The sequence below is a fragment of the Lepidochelys olivacea genome, assembly GCF_965140295.1.
Source record: "Lepidochelys olivacea isolate rLepOli2 genome assembly, chromosome: 5".
Classification (NCBI taxonomy): Eukaryota; Metazoa; Chordata; order Testudines; family Cheloniidae; genus Lepidochelys; species Lepidochelys olivacea.
Genome location: NC_140415.1, coordinates 125,934,290 through 125,951,194, shown reverse-complemented (window position 1 = coordinate 125,951,194; position 16,905 = coordinate 125,934,290). Strand labels below are relative to the sequence as shown.

The following is a 16,905-nucleotide window of genomic DNA, read 5'->3' as shown; positions in this document are numbered from 1 at the left end:
ATTGCTTAATAACATACCTCACAATGGGGTTCCCATTATACAGAATATAAATGCCAGCTTCTTTATTCCCGTAGATCTGATTGCTACGGATGATGCCTTTTCCGTTGCCAAGGACAACAATGCCTGAGCGAAGGCCACTGTGTATCTTATTACACTGCAGTTTCATTTATGCACATGCGGAGAGAATAAAGGCAAAACAGGAAGAGATCACTCAGACAAGTACACGACAGGAGCTTGCAGGAGAGAGATGGGCAGCTTGTATGGAGAGGGATGTGGACAATGGACCCAGTTGCCAGGAGCGGTCAGAAAAACAGAAACCCCTTTAGTAGACCAAAGTCCTGTTCCACTTTTAATTTTCCTGCATAAATTTAGTGCTCACTGAAATAACTTTAAAGCTGCCACACTGGGTCAGACCAATGGTCCATCTAGCCCAGCATCCTGCCTCTCACAGTGGCCAATGCCAGGTGCCCCAGAGGGAATGAACAGGCAATCATTGAGTGATGCACCCCATCTCCCACTCTCTGATTCTGGCAATCAGAGGTTACAGACATCCAGAGCATGGGGTTACATCCCTGACCATCTTGGCTAATACCCCTCGATGGACCTATCCTCCAGGAACGTATCTAATTCTTTTTTGAGCCCAGTTATACTTTTGGCCTTCATAACTTCCCCTGGCAATGAGTTCCACAGGTTAATTGTACATTTTGTGAAAAAGCACTTCCTCTTGTTTGTATTAAACCTGTTGCCTATTAAACAGATGCTGGATCTATAACTCTGGCACGACTGGAGTCCCCCCTCTACCCAGCTGGAGTCTACCCAGCTGCTACAGCAGCACTGCAGCCATCTCCACCCTGCCCTGCCAATGGGTCCTGACCCTGGATAGGCCTGGGCCGGAGGGTCTTCATGCCCATTCTATCCCCAGCAGGCCTGCGGACACCCAACTAGGGTGCCATGCTGGACAGTGCCTCTCTGTGATGTGCCTACCAGGTCGACCATCACCAAACAGCCAGCAGAGGAGGGGAAAAAACATTGGTCAGCCCTAATATGAATTGTTGGCAGCACCATGGAAGTGAAAGCTCTACATCTCCTGAACCAATCAGGAGCCCTCCCCGCTGCTGGAGAGAGCAGTCCTGTACAGTTGAAATGCAAAGGATTTTGTTTGGTCCATGGAGGGCACGATCTTTGAGTGGAGCAATACACCTGCATGCTTCTCACGCACATACATGGGGCCACCACCTAATCACGACACAGGCAGATGTCCTGCTAGGTGCACTCAAATGGCAACACGCTGCCTTTACCGCAACCGGCTCTTTCAGGGGACAAAAACAGAGGGATAAACAGAGCTTGATGAGCACGCTTAGAGCAAGGACGGCGAGTGTGTCAGGCTCAGTCTTCCCGTTTCCTCCATATAAAGATCTCTCCGGCTCTACGCAAGAATGTTATACTTCTTGGCAGCCCTGGAACACAGCCCAGGTCAGCCAGCTTTGGTCCTGCATCAACTCAGCTCATTACGTCATCTGAGTGCTCCCTGTAACCAAAGGAGTAGTTACAGCGTGCTGACAGACAGGATAAGGGCCCAATCTAAGCTGATCCCGGGGCAGACAGGGTGAGGGAAGGAAGGACAGAAGAGCTATGGGACAGATTTTCAAAAATGCTCTGTGCCCCACAGCTCCCACTGAGAACAATGGGGATTCCCCTCTCCCCAGCTGAGAGCAATGGGAGCTGTTGGCTGCTCAGCTCTTCCCAATGGGAAGCTCCTGTTTCAAGTGCTGCAGAGTTGCAAAATATTGGACTTTAAACCTGACCTTGGCGCAGGGCTGAATATTACCCATCCTGGGGCTTGGGCCAGCGCAGCCTTGGGGAGGTAATTCAGATTGGAAGCAGTGTTTGTACAGCACCCAGCACACTGGGGTCCAGTCATGATTTAGACCTTTGGGTGCGACTGTAATAACAATGTTTAATAAATAACAACACTGTGGAAGTCGGCTCACGGCAACGTAGGGAGGAAATTCCACATCGGAAGGGCAAGAGGACGCATTACTGGGGCTGGTTGGGGTTTTTCCCCCATTAGTGGCTGCTGCTCAGAGATTTGAAGTTTGAGATTAAACCCCAGGGCAGATGGAACAGTGGGCAGAAGGCAGGTGAGCTGATCCAAAGTGGAAGGTGTAATTTATCACATGACTGCATGATTTATCACATGATTGCACAGGTGACTTCATTGCTATATTTCAATGTCCATTTGATAGAATATTTAGAATGAGGAGAATGCCCTGATGCCCTGTAGGTAATTGTTCTTTCCCTAAGCAGAGCAATTGCAAGGTAGGTGACATTTGGAGGTTATTTAAATAGCCCTATAGCCTGTTTGCCTTGAGCCATCATTTCAATGTCAAATGAAATACACTTGTCCAACAGGAGGCCCTCTGAATCAAGCAGATTATTCTGAGGCAGAATTCACTAATGAAGAACTGAAAAGGGTTAGACTTGGGGCAAGAAGCCAAAATCCTTTAGTTCTTAAAGCCCAAGGTGACTCTCCAGGGCAGTTCAGACAGGAATGTTTGGTGCCTGTCTGGCCCCCAAAAAGGAGGAGCTTCAGACAGATCCAGGCTGAGAGAATGTACCTACCAGTATCAAAGGGTTGGCTCCCTTCCGGATATCCACCCCCGCCTCGCAGTTTGAATGGATGTTATTGTCTGCAATCAGACCTCCAGCTGCCAAGCGCAGAAATATCCCTGATGCTTTGCAGTGGTGAATGTCATTCTTCAGCATGATGATCTACAGGGCAGAGGAAAAGCAATTTTAGTCAGTGTGTGTCTGAAGAAGGAACCTCATAGGAAAAGCATAGCTTTAACCTTCTGCCACCTCAGGAGTCCCTGGTGCATGGAAAACTCCCATTGCCTTCAACTACTAGCAGTATCATGTGCTGTGTTATGATGCCAAAAAGTTCATTGGATTCAGACTTTAAGGCCAGAAGGGACCATCGTGATTATCTAGTCTGACCTCCTGACCTCCATCGCAGGCCACAGAACCTCACCCACCCCCTCCTGTAACAGACCCCTGACCTCTGGCTGAGTTATTGAACTCCTCAAATCATCATTTAAAGACTTCAAGTTACAAAGAATCGACCATTTACTCTAGTTCAAACCAGCAAGTGACCCCTGTCCCATGCTGCAGAGGAAGGTGAAAATCCCCCAGGGTCTCTGCCAGTCTGACCCGGGGGAAAAATCCTTCCTGACCCCAAATGTGGTGATCAGTTGAACCCTGAACGTGTTGGTGAGACCCACCAGGCAGACACCTGGGAAAGAATTCTCGGTAGTAACTCAGAGTCCTCCCCACCTAGTGTCCATCACTGGCTGTTGGGGATATTTGTTGCTAGCAGTCATCAATGGGCCACATGCCATCATGGGCAGTCTCACCATACCATCCCCTCCAGAAACTTCTCAAGCTGAGTCTTGAAGCCAGTTCTCCCCCCACCCTTTGCTCCCCTTGGAAGGCTGCTCCAGAACTGCACTCCTCTGACAGTTAGAAACCTTCATCTAATTTCAAGCCTAAACTTGTTGATGGCCAGTTTATATCCATAAATTCTTGTCAACAAGGCACTTAACTTAAATAACTCCCCACACCCATTGTTGTTTATCCCTCTGATGTATTTATAGGGAACAATTGTACCTCCCCTCAGCCTTCTTTTGGTTAGGCTAAACAAGCCAAGCTCTTTGAGTCTCCTCTCATGAGGTAGGTTCTCCATTCCTCGGATCATCCTAGTAGCCTTTCTCTGCATCTGTTCCAATTGCATTCATCTTTCTTAAACATGGGAGACCAGAACTGCACACACTATTCCAGATGAAGTCTCACCAGTGCCTTGCACAATGGTACTAACACTTCCCTGTCTCTACTGGAAATACCTTGCCTGAGGCATCCTAGGATTGCATTAGCCTTTTTCACAGCCACATCATATTGGCAGCTCACCGTCATCCAATATTCTCAGGTCTTTCTCCTCCTCAGTTGCTTCCAACTGATATGTCCCCAGCTTATAGCAAAAATTCTTGTTGTTAGCCCCTAAGCACATGACCCTGCACTTTGCACTGCTAAATTTCATCCATTTCCATTACTCCAGTTTTCATGGTCACTGGGGGGAGGGATAACTCAGTGGTTTGAGCACTGGCCTGATAAACCCAGGGTTGTGAGTTCAATCCTTGAGGGAGCCATTTAGGGATCTGGGGCAAAAAACGTTGGGGATCGGTCCTGCTTTGAGTGACCTCCTGAGGTCCCTTCCAACCCTGATATTCTGATTCTATCTGCAAATTTCATTAGCACATTCCCACTTTTTGTACATGAATGAAAACATTAAATAAGACTGGTCCCAAGTCCGACCCCATAGGAACTCCACTGGTAACCTCCCCCTCCAGCCAGACAATTCCCTTTCAAGATGACTCATTGTAGTCTCCCCTTTAACCAGTTCCTTATCCACCTTTTGATTCTCATATTCATCCCCATCTTCTCCAATGTAACTAATAATTTCCCATGTGGAACTGTATCAAATGCCTTCCTGAAATCCAGGGAGATTAGATCCACTGCATTTCCTTTGTCTAAAAAGTTATTTTTTCAAAGAAGGAGATCAGATTGAGCTGGCACAATCTACCTTTTGTAAAATCATGTTGTATTTTATCCCAATTACCGTTTACCTCTATGTCCTTAACTACTCTCTCTTTCAACATTTGTTCCAAGACCTTGCATACAGCTGAGGTCAAACTAACAGGCCTGTAGTTTCCTCAAGCACTTTTTTCCCCCTTTCGTAAAAATAGGAACTATATTAGCAATTCTCCAGTCATAGGGTACAACCCCCGTGTTCATTAAAAATCCTTGCTATTGGGCTTGCCATTTCATGTGCCAGTTCCTTTAATATTTTTGGATGGAGATATCCAGACCCCCTGATTTGGTCCCACTAAGCTGCTTGAGTTTGACTTCCACCTTGGATGTGGTAAGTTCTACTTCCAAATCCTCATTTCCATTAGCCGCCCTGCCACTACCCCTGAGCTCCTCATTACCCTGATTAAAAACTGAGGCAAAGCATCTGTTTAGGTGTTGGGCCATGAATCATAGAATATCAGGGTTGGAAGGGACCTCAGGAGGTCATCTAGTCCAACCCCCTGCTCAAAAGCAGGACCCATCCCCAATTAAATCATCCCAGCCAAGGCTTTGTCAAGCCTGACCTTAAAAACTTCTAAGGAAGGAGATTCCACCACCTCCCTAGGCAACGCATTCCAGTGTTTCACTACCCTCCTAGTGAAAAAGTTTTTCCTAATATCCAACCTAAAGCTGGATTATCCATGCCTGGATTATCTTTAATCTCCACCCCATCCTCCGGGTTTAGTGGTCCGACTTCTTTCCTTGATGCTTCACAGGAGGCAGGGCCGACTGCAAGCCCCTTGTTCACACTGGTGAGCAGTAAATCGCACCCCTAGCCCCACTGACATCAGTGAGCACACTCTTGTGAGAGACTGCTCACCAATGGCAGTTAGTGTTCCCAAAGTGACACACCCCCTCTGTGGTGCAAGAGGCAGAACCTGCAAGAATCCCTTTGCAAGATCAGGGCCTAAATCCAGAGAAGGCTTCTGGACCGGACCTACAGTCTTCATCCATTCAGTATGATAAAACACAGCCATCTTTTCCCTTACCTTACTTACAAGCCCTGATATTAGAAGGAGTTGGCTGCAGATACTTTACATTCTGATACAAGAAGTGCAGCTGTGTGTGAGGGGAGGAAGGTATCACGTTCATTCGGGGGTCATTCCCCCAGCAGACGGCCAGTGCAAGCTGTATGCAAAGCTAAATGGTATTTACTCCCTCCAACAGGAGATAAGTAGGATCAGCTGATGCATGGGGCTGGGGCTGGCTTCTGCATGGGGCGAGTTTTGTCTTGAATTCCTTCCAGTTTCACTGCTGGATCCCTGGCTCAGGTTTCTGCAAACTGAATGTATGGGTTGCAGCACTTTCCCCAGTGACGTCTGCCCAACGCCACAAGAGATAGCACGTGGCTTGGCAGCCTGCGCAGAAGAGGGCCACTAGATCTGTAATCTCTTTGGAGCAGGCCCTGTTTCACTATGTGAAAGCAGAGCCAATTCCCCATTCAGAGAGTGGGGAAGGTTTAAAACATTGCCCTAAACAGGCTGCGACATCAAGGAATTTGGAAGACATTGTTTATCGTTATTTTTCTTCCAAGCACACTCAAGACCCAACAGAACATCTTCAAATTAATTGCTTTCTGAGAACAAAGGACTTCCCCTTTAGTATCTAAATACATTAGCAAAGCAAGATGCCCCTTGAAAGAAATCACCTAGCCTAGAAGCGAGCTGGGATTTGCACAGGGGACTATTGGGACTGGGAGCCTCCTGCCCACAAAGAGCACTGCCGACCCCGAGTTCAAAAAGCATGAGGTCCTCAGAAATCATGAGATTGACTTAAAAATCACACGCTATTTAAAATGATCCGTTTTGGATCCTTTTGCTTTTCCTGCTGTGTTTAGAGCCTTTAGGAGGTCACATTTTCAAGCCCTCCATCACTACGTGGATTAGACACTTATTTTTTAAAATGAAAGCAAGTCTCACATAATCACGGGACTCCAGGAGGTGAGGCTTTAAGGAAAAAAATACCAAAGTGTGAGACTCAATAAAATCACAAGAGGTAGCAACACTGCCTACATTTTCACTATGCTTTGGGCACCTGATTCCTTCGGGCAGCTCTCAATATCTGCTCTGATGGCAGAGAGACCAGCTTACTACCATGGGTTATCATTCCTGAGCTAAACATTTCCTGTCATCCCAGGACTTTAAGATCCTTACCGTGAATTTCTCTCTCTCTCTGTCTGTCTTGTTTCTGTCAGCTGCTCCCTATTACACTGCAGCAGCTACCGCAATATCATTGAGACAAATCCCACAGCTGCAGGATTAGGGTTTGACTAAGTGTCCTTGCCAGTCAGTTTCCTGCAGGACTGAGACACTCCATGATGGCTACAGATGGTCAATGTGGCCCAGTGGGTAGAGCACTGGTGTGGGACCTAGCAAATCTGCGTTCTATTCCCAGCTCTGCTGGTGACCTTGGGCAAGTCACTTTCCTGCCCTCTGCCTGTTTCCCCACCTGTAAAGTGGGGATGATACTGACCTCCTTTGCAAAGCGCTTTGAGAAGTATTGGTGAGAAGAGCTGGATGTTATTAATATCCACACACACACACACAAATAATATTTTAATGGACTCTTTTTGGAAAATCCTGGGCCTGATCCCCAGTTATTCCACTCTTGCACTTGGCTGGTGGTTTCAAGCCACCTTGGTGCTTCCCACATTCTGTGGCCATGCAGGACACAAAGCCTCAGGGCTGCTCTAACTTGTGCACTGCTCTCTATCAGCCCAGGAGGCACAGAAAAGCCATACTGCAGGGCCCTCTGGTCATGCCCCAGGTCATTTCTCTATGCCAGGGCCTGGGGGTGGGGCAGAGATAGAGCCCTTCAGCCAACCAGGGAAACCCCTGCACAGGCTGCATCCATGGGGGGATTTTTCCACACACTTTAAGGCCTTTTTATGCCATCAGAGCAAATTAGCAGCAAACCTGGTCCTCTCTACTCAAGATGCAATGCACAATTCTGGAGATGAGTTAACAAACGAACACCCACAAAACAGTCATCACAGGAACAATAACAGTGTTTAAAATAAAGTATGATGGGCGTGAACGACAAACATTGCCGAGAGCATTCTGCCACATGCAGAAACCCAGAACTAGATTTTGGGTTGTCTGCAAAACAGTCAAGTCAGATCTCATTTGGAGGGATTTTTTTTACATTGTCCATGATCTCCCTTTATTTTAAAGGCAGGATGTGTGCTTTAGTGGTTAGAGTGCCCATTCAGGAACTCTGAAAGCTATTCCTGCCTTTGGCAAGGCACAGGAACACAGGAATTGCCAAGGTCCATCTGGTTCAGTATCCGTCTCGGCCAGTGCCAGAAGCTTCGGACAAAGTAGCAAATGTGAGATAATCTGCCCCACATTAGCTCTCAGCCGGAGTGCTAATAGTTAGAGATTGGTGAGAGTGAAGCAGGAGGTTTTACAGCCTTTCCAAAATGTTTAGTGTTAATTATAACTCTGGATATTCTTGTTATCCACACAAAAGTCCAATCCCCAAGCTAAGTTCTTGGCTTCAGCCAGTTCCCCTAGAGGTGAGTTCCACCATCTAAGCATTGTGTCGAAAAACAGTGCTTTTTATCAGTGTTGAATTTGCCACCTGTTAACATGGCGGAACATCCCCCTGTTCTTGTGATAGGACCTTGCTGTGTCACCCCGGGCGAGGTCACCCCATTCTCTCTGCCCCTCAGTCTGTTCCCCCATACGACAGGGTAGGAGCATGTCCCTGCCTACCTAGGGTGCTGGGAGACTGTATCCAGAGCAGTGGATAAAAGGGGCTAAGTCCCTTTGGGTACGATTATTGAGTCTCTCGCCAAATGGAGTCTGGTAAGGTCTTTCCAACGGGCCTGTGCCCCTCCCCACCCACCTCTTGCAATGCTCGTGTAAATGGATCATTCTCAAGGGGTGTGCATCAGGCTCGGGGTGGGGGAATGGAATCCCCCCCCCAAAATCTGGCAATGTGATGGGGGTGCCCCATGTGTATCTCTGATGGAGGCCACTGGCCCCAGACCAGCACAGCTATGACCCTAGAAGCGAGGCTGTGAGGAGAATGCCGAGCAAACGGAAGCAGCACCCAGCCAGGGAAGGGGTGGAGAGGAGAAATGCCCTCTGCCCGCACCCGGAGTAGAGAGACAGAGTGCTGAACGGGACCGTGGAGCCACAAAGCAATCCTGACCAAGGTCTCCCTGGACATGGTCCATCAAGGCGAGGTGACCTGCACAAAGGTCATGATGTTGGAACCTTGGCTCTCCTGTGCCAGCTTCGTGACTCTATTCATCTGGAGGCTTCTTGGGGGCTCCAGTCTTCAAGGTTGAGAGGTGCTGATGGAGCAGGAGAAGCACTAGGGTCAGAGTCCTCCATCGTGCCAAATCAGAGCAGGGGTGACTAGCCTTGAATACAACGTGCTCTATGTTTTCACTAATATTTCTCATCCGTGCCCTTCCTCTAGTGTGTGCTTAATGCTCCAGATTACATTTTCATGGACTTTAACCACATGTTGGATATTGTTAGCTACAGCAGAGCCACACTATGGTAACCGATCTCATGAGACGCAGACAAACACAGCTCAGCAAACCAGGGAGTCATTCACCGAGCTTTCATCAGCTGCTTCTCACCCAGAGTGAGGTGATTCTGAAGTCAGGTTACAAAGCAGAACTTACAACATGCTTGCACACTTCCCTGCTATTAGAGCTACTCTGAAGTTAGAGACCCAAATCCAGACTTGGTAAAAGCGGGCACCCCTCCACTAATAGAGCAGTGCCTGCTTACACCCGTCCCGAATTTGGCCCAGCAAATGCACTATTTGCATGCTGTGAAAGTACACCTGCTAAACAAGAGGACACAGAAGGCAGAACACCTGGTATCTAGATGCGGAATCAGCCCAGCAAAATTAAGGCGGATTACCTTTTAATCGCTGCATTGTTTTATTTAAGCAAACAAGTAGTTAAATACTCCTGCAGTTATGGTATTTAATTCTTTCCAGTCAAATGAACCCCTAGCCCCGTGTCTGTTCACGAGAGAGAAATAATCTACAAATTGCTTTCACATATTCCCACTTCAATAAACAACATGGATCAGAAGGTAATTAAATTACACTTCCTTTATTTGCTTGTTCCAAAAAGGTGCTTAATTCAATCTGTTAATTAAACGTGGAGCTAGACTGGCAAGACTAGTCACTTCCCACTGTCCTGGTGGGGAGGGCGAGTTCACCGTGGAATGCCAAGCCCTGCTCAGCAGAGCAGTGGTAACAGGGAGACTTATCCTGTGAGCTAAGCACGGGCACTGCTGAAAGTTGCGCATCTTGTTCAAGGGCTTTGCTGGGCTGGGCTCTGATCCGATGCCCATTAGAGTCAGCGGAGCTGATCCCACGGACACCAGTGGCCACTGGATCAGGCCCTTGGTTCATCCATGCTATAGTGATGGACAGCAGAGAAATCATCATTAATCCAACAAAGGACAAGGACAAGGTACGGATGATACTTCGCTCCTCACCCCACCCTAGCACTTCGGTATTGCCTACAATGCAGCACGGAATAATAACTAGGTACTGTAAAGTGCACTGATAACAGAGTGGGCAGCCTTAGCTTGGAGAGTCTTTGCTTTCAAGTGGGGAATTTATGCTAAGCAGAGCCCACAGTAAGAACTGCTAATCCAGTTTCCATTCTGGCATCAGAAAGGGCCCTGTCTAGTGCCAGGTGCCACAGAAGAGCTCAGCTGGCCTGGGCCTGCACCTGTGTCAGGAGGCTCGCCTGCCATAGCTTTCCTCCAGCTCAGCGCCGCACTCCCCTGATTCGGGGCCGCTGGATGCACCGCTGGTTCTCACTCAGAGGATGCTCTAATTTACATCAGCCGCTAACAGTCTGCAGTGGCAAAACTGCAGGTTGGATAGTGGGGAGTGTTGCTGGCCTGCCCCTTTCCTCCAGCCACGCCCGTTACGACAGAGAGGGGTGTGGCACAGGAGCGACTGTCCCACCACAGGATCTCCCTTTGCACTAGGGTGACTCTCCCAGGCCTCAATCCACTGGGTAAATTCTCTGCCACTGGAAATGGGAGAAGACTCCACTGAGCACAATGGAGCTGCACCCACTTACTCCAGCAGCGAATCTGGCCAGATTCCCCCAGTACCACAGGGCATGCTCCCTGGTTTGCAAACACCATCAAACCGAGAGCAAGGGCGAGGCCCATTGTCCCCTCCCTATACACAGCCAGTTTCCTTCCCGCAACCTTCACAGAGGCATGAATGAAGCACAAACTGTAAAGAAGCATCTTCAGTCTGAACTCTGAGTTTCCCTGCCTTAAATCAGGCCCTTATTGTTACTAATACCTCTTTGTATGTGTATGGCTGGGGCCTGCTGGAGCTGTGATATAACGCTCTCAGCTGCAAATAACATGGCCCAGCTGTTCCAATGGGGATAAGAGGGAAGCTGTTTTAGATAAGAATCATGTCACTGTAGCTCTGTAATAAGAGGAAACGGGGCAGGGGTTTTATTGTACAGCTTCCGAGTTCTAAAGCTAAAAGATTTCATCCACTTCAAATAGCCAGTCCTGTGGAGCCAGACAGGCTAATTTCTAGCCTTGCACGTTCTCTCCAAGAGCAATGACAGGACACAGCAAACTGAATGGGGATTAGGCAATCAATTCAAATCAAGCTCAGAAAATGAACTGGAAGTGAATGGTCTCAGATGCCAGGCCGAGAAGAAATCCACAAGAGCAAATTAGTGCAGGAGGAGAGGAAGACACCTTGGAGCCAGCACCCCAGGAAGGTGAACCACAAGGGTCATCCTGCCTTTTGGGGGAGAGGTGGAGGGAGTGGACACAGAGTTTGGAAATGTACGGAGAAGCAAAATGACATTCTGTCATCCTTCACTGAGGCAGCACAAAGGACAGCGCTGTTTTCATTCTTCAAAGCAGGATCCTAGTCATGGACGCTAGTGCTTTAGGTGAGACAAGGATTTTAGCCTGTTAAAGTTAAGTTCAGACTGTAAGAAGCATGTTATACCTTTTGTTTTCTTTGTAACCTGTTCTTATCCTCGCTCACTGTCTCTTAAAAACACATACATAGTAACAAAGGGCCAGATGTGTTTTCACAATCAATAGATTGCAGTGCTGTGGTGTTACACTGGGGCTGATCCTCAGCTGAATCAAATAAGCTTGTGGGGGTGTTGTCTCTCTGGGGACACCTTCCCTGGTAATGGCTGTGAGTGTCCAGTGACAGGGGCTGGACACTACTGGAGGCTGCTCTGAAGGAGTTTGGGGACTGGGGTACGGCCGGCAAAGCAGAGCTGAGGCTGGCCCAGCCCTCAGAAGAGAGCTTGAGTGTCTGAAAGGCTGGAGGCATTAGGGAGCTGACATCCATATTGGCAATATGTCCCAACTTCGTATCACCTGCAGATTTTATTAGCACACTCCCACTTTTTGTGCCAAGGTTATGAATGAAAATGAGAATTAAAATTGGTCCCTAGACCAATCCTTGAGGATCTCCACTAGTAACCTCCCTCTAGCCTGGAAGTTCACCTTTCAGTGTGACCCACTGTTGTCTCCCCTTCAACCAATTCCTTATCTACCTTTCAATTTGCATATTAACCCCCATCTTCTCCAACTAAATAATTTCCCATGTGGAATTGTATCAGATGTTTTCCCTACATCCCAGTAGATTAAAGCTACTGCATTTCCTTTGTCTAAAAAACTGGGATAGTCTCAAAGACCGAGATCAGGTTGGTCCGACACGACCTACCTTTTGTAAAACCATGTTGTATTTTATCCCAATTACCATTTACCTCTATGTCCTTAACTACTCTCTCTTTCAAAATTTGTTCTAGGACCTTGCATACAATTGAAGTCAAACTTTTCCAGATCACTTCCCCCCTCCCCATTTCTTAAATATAGGTACTATATTAACAATTTCCCAGTCATCTGAGAGTACAGATTCATTAAAAATCCTTGCTATTGGGCTTGCAATTTCATATGCCCATTCCTTTAATAGTCTTGGATGGAGATTTTCTGGAGTCCCTGATTTGGTTCCATTAAACTGCTTGAGTTTGGCTTCCACCTCAAATGTAATAATTTCTATTTCCACATCCTTGTTCCCATTAGCCACTGTCCAAGCACCTCATTATCCTTATTAAAAACTGAGGAAAAATATTTGGTTAGGTGTTGGGCTATGCCTAGATTATCTTTAATCTCCACCCGATCCTCGGGTTTAATAGTCCCACTTCCTCTTTCCTTATTTTCTTTTTATTTATATGGCTATAAAACCTTTACTATTGGTTTTAATTCCCTTTGCAAGGTCCAATTCCACTTGGCTTTTGGCAGTTTTCACTTTTTCCCTACGCAGTCTCACCTCCCAGAGGTAGCTTCCCTTGCTGATCCAACCCATCTTCCATTCCTTGTAGGCATTCTGCTTTCTCTTAATCACCTATCTTTGGTGCTTGTTCATCCAGTTTGGTCTGCAACCCTTCCCTCTGATTTTTTTCCCCTTGCTTGGGATGCAGACTTTAGATACTTTAAGTTAAAGCTGCAGAAACTAATTCTAAGCCTCCTCCACATTCAGATCCTTGAGTTCATCAGTCCAGTCCACTTCCCTAATTCCCCTAATTTTATAAAGTTTTCCCTTTGAAATCAAGTTGCAGACCTATTTTTGTTGATCCTTCCATTGAGTTTAAACTGAATTAACTCAAATCACTCGAACCAATGTTGTCCCCTACAACCAATTCTTCTATGAGGTCCTCGCTACTTATCAACACAAACTCTAAAATGGCATCACCTCTTGTCGGTTTGGCAACTATTTGGTGAAGAAATCTCTCAGCGATCATAACTGAAAAAGTCTGGGCCCTACCATACTTAGTAGCACTTGTCCTCCCATCTATATCTGGGAAATTAAAGTCCCCCATAATCACACAATTCCCAGTAGTGCTTATTTCATTACAAATATTTTAAAGAGGTCTCTATCCATATCCAGATCAGATCCTGGGAGTCTATAGCAGACCCCAAGCACTCTCCCAGAGGAGCCTCTGTTACCTTTCCTCCCCAAAGTGATTCTGACCCAAACAGATTCAGTTTTATCCATTCCATCACTTCTAACTACCTCATCATTGATATACAGTGCTACTCCACCACCTTTACCTTTATTTCTGTCTTTCCTGAACAGCACATGCCCTTCAATACCCGTACTCCAGTCATGACGACTATTCCACCATATTTATGTTATCCCTATATCATCTGCTCTCACTTCTTGCACCAGTAGTTCTAGTTCCTGCATTTTGTTACCCACACCCCTCACATGGGTGTACACACATCTTAGCTATTTGTGTTTGGCTTTGCCCAGATTCCTCACCCGATTAGACAGAGTAATCCTGCTGCCCGTATCGCCTATCTGACTGTTACTGTCAGTGCTACTGGCACTGCCTTTCCTCTTGATCTCCATTCTCCTACCCTCTGTTCCTTTCTCCATTGCCGTGTCCCCTTTCACTTGATTTGCTTCCTGCTCAATATTAGACTCAGACGTGGAGATGAGAGGAGCATCTCCCAACCATCTCCCCTGAACTCCTAGTTTAATCAGTTGTGCCACCCTCCATCCTTGAAGTCTATTTCCCTCCCTACTCAGGGGGAGTCCATCCCATGAGAACAGTCCCCTGCCCATGAATGCCTCCCAGTAGTCGAACATCCCAAAGCCCTCCCTATGGCACCACTGCCTGAGCCATCTGTTGATCTTCATCATCTTGTCTCGCCTTCGTTCTCCTCCCCCAGGGACAGGTAGAATCCCACTGAAGATCATCTCAGTCTCCATTTCTTTAAGCATCTTCCCCAGCCTGGCAGAGTCTCCCTTGAAGCATCGCAGCATCATTTGTTCCTGCATGAAGGACAATCAGTGGATTCTTTCCAGCTCCCATTAGGATCCTCTTCAGCCTCAGGTCCACATCCCATATCTTAGCTTCCCGGTCGTCGGCAGGTGGGATTGAACCCGGGGCCTCCGGAGCTTAGTGCATGGGCTTCTACTGCATGAGTGAAAAGCCAATTGGCTGTTAAAATGAGTCTGCTCTACAGCCTTAGCTATCTCTCTCTTTAAGTGGTCTCAGTGCCACTAGATGGGACAGAGCACCATGCCCAGAAGGTGTGTGGGTTACAAGCGCACCCTTCTGTTCTCTGCATCAGCTCTGGGGACAGGCCTGTCTGTTCTTCTTCGCAGGGAATCCACAATCACATGGACCTGCCTCTTCCTGGTGATGGTGCGATTCTCCAGCCTTCCACCTTCTGTTTTTTCTGACTGCAAGTCCTCTTGTCTTCTGTTCTCACTTGCAAACTTCTGAGAGTCATCCTCTGTCCTCCAGAGGCTCTGAAATCCATTGACTCTTCCCCTTGTCTTGCAGAACTAGCCACTCTTCCCTTCTGTTACTGCCTGCCTCTCCCCTTCATTTTCCAACTCAGCAAACCTGCCCCTCAGTCCTGGGCACTGCGAGAAAGTGTCACAAGGGGTGATAACCCAAATGCTAAATTCTGGCCAGTTTTCACCACAACAGTTCCACCTCCAGCCTAGGTATTTCCATCCTTCCTGTTTCCATTCCCTGTCCCAATGGGGCTACTTGCATTAGCACAGTTATGCGCTGTGTAAGTGTTTGCTTCACTAGAGCCCAAGTTACTACACCAGGACCCGAACCAAAGCCCTCTCAAGCCTGTGGAGAGTCTTCACAGGCTGTAATTGCCTTTGGATAAGGCCCTGATACACATTCGCCATTTGCATACAGAGATTTGTTTCTCGTGCAAATCTCCCATGTTTTGATACTAATCTATCAGATTTCAAGTAATGGAAGCGATAACGTGAAAGACGTTTTAACATACGGCTGAGCACAGCACTAGAGCATATGCTGCTGTCCTGGCTGGAGAATGCTCTACGTGACATAAATGATCCTTCCCATTCCTAATTTGTAAGATCACTTGTTTAGGATCTACCAGAATTACGATATGTTTGTGGTGAAGGGGGTAGGTGTTAGAGCTAGCTGTTGCCTTAAAAACTAACTAAAATCTCTTTCCCTATAAGCAGATGGGTGGAATTAATGACTTGGAAGGGAAGATGAGGACACTGCCAGGTGCCATTGCAAAGCATTTCATCTGGGAAGCATCGTTATATAATGAATGTAATCTCCCCCCTAGTGCCTCACTCACTAGTGCAGCCAATCAGCTTGCAGTAGCCCTCCTCTGAGTGTTTAATGCTATGGTTCAGTTCAGTTCATGTGCCCTTTCCACGTCCTTATTGCTAAGAAGCAAACGTTTCCAAGCCTGTGGCCTAGACAACATGCGTGTCACCACCCCACTGTGTGGGAGACTTCTTGTTCCTGCCCAAAATTGCGAACTGCCAAGAGCTGAGGGCTACCTCTCAGACATTCACCTCTCCTGCATGCTGCTGTAGGGATAAGCACCTGTTCCACATGGTGTCTACAGCGCTACAATCGTCTTGACCATTTAGCTTCAGGTCAGCTTTCGGTGGAACAGTTAGGACCCAAAACTAATCACAGGTACCATGGCAAACGCATTTCATTTGAGAAAACCAGTTACGGTTGCTAAGTACGAACAGGGACAGAACCAGGCACTTGAGAGCAAGGACATGAATAGTTAAGCGCATCAGAAATCTTATACTCCCCGTATACTAAACCAAGACCTGATCCTTCACTCCTTTACACCAGTATCCCTCCACAAGAGCTCACTGTCAGGAAGTATTTTCTGATAGTCTGAATTGGTTTGTGGGGGGGTTTTGGTGAATTTCATTTCCTACATCCTTTCTGAAGGGATATTAATTTTTCGACATTCTGAACTCTTTAGCATGCATAGAGCACAGGGCCACTTTACAAATCTATGCTGATAAAGGGGTATACACCTTTATGCTTCAGCCTCCCGCTATCGGAGGTTAGGAAGGAACTGTCTCTTTGAGCAGGTTACTTCCTCGCTACCTACTGTAGAGTTTCTTGCACGTTCCTCTGAAGCAGGTGGTACTGGCTGTTGTCAGCGGTGGGACACTGGGCTAGACGGACCACACTCTGATCCAGTCTGGCAATTCCTGTGTTCCTACGTTGCTAACTGGGTGGCCCCTTGGCACGTTCAGCATGTTCACCATGTTCACAGATGTACTTGGAAATGCTGACTGATAGCACCACATTTTTAAAGGGGTCTCCATCGAGCCTCTAACTTTGCAGGGAGAGTCAGATGCCTCCAGACCTGACAGCACTTGGATGTCTAATGACTTGATCTG

At 47.3% G+C, this 16,905-nt stretch overlaps 1 protein-coding gene across 6 annotated transcripts in view; it reads right to left on the bottom strand.

Moving 5' to 3' along the window:
* The window catches only part of FBXO10 (F-box protein 10), a 63,390-nt gene that overhangs the window by 28,844 nt on the left and 17,641 nt on the right, over window positions 1–16,905 (bottom strand). For all 6 annotated transcript variants that reach the window (XM_084628762.1, XM_084628766.1, XM_084628767.1 and 3 more), the window contains 2 exons: window positions 2,623–2,772; window positions 18–154 (listed from right to left, as the gene is read on the bottom strand). In XM_084628762.1, the coding sequence (XP_084484888.1) occupies window positions 18–154; window positions 2,623–2,772 (287 nt within the window). The remainder of the gene's footprint in view (window positions 1–17; window positions 155–2,622; window positions 2,773–16,905) is intronic.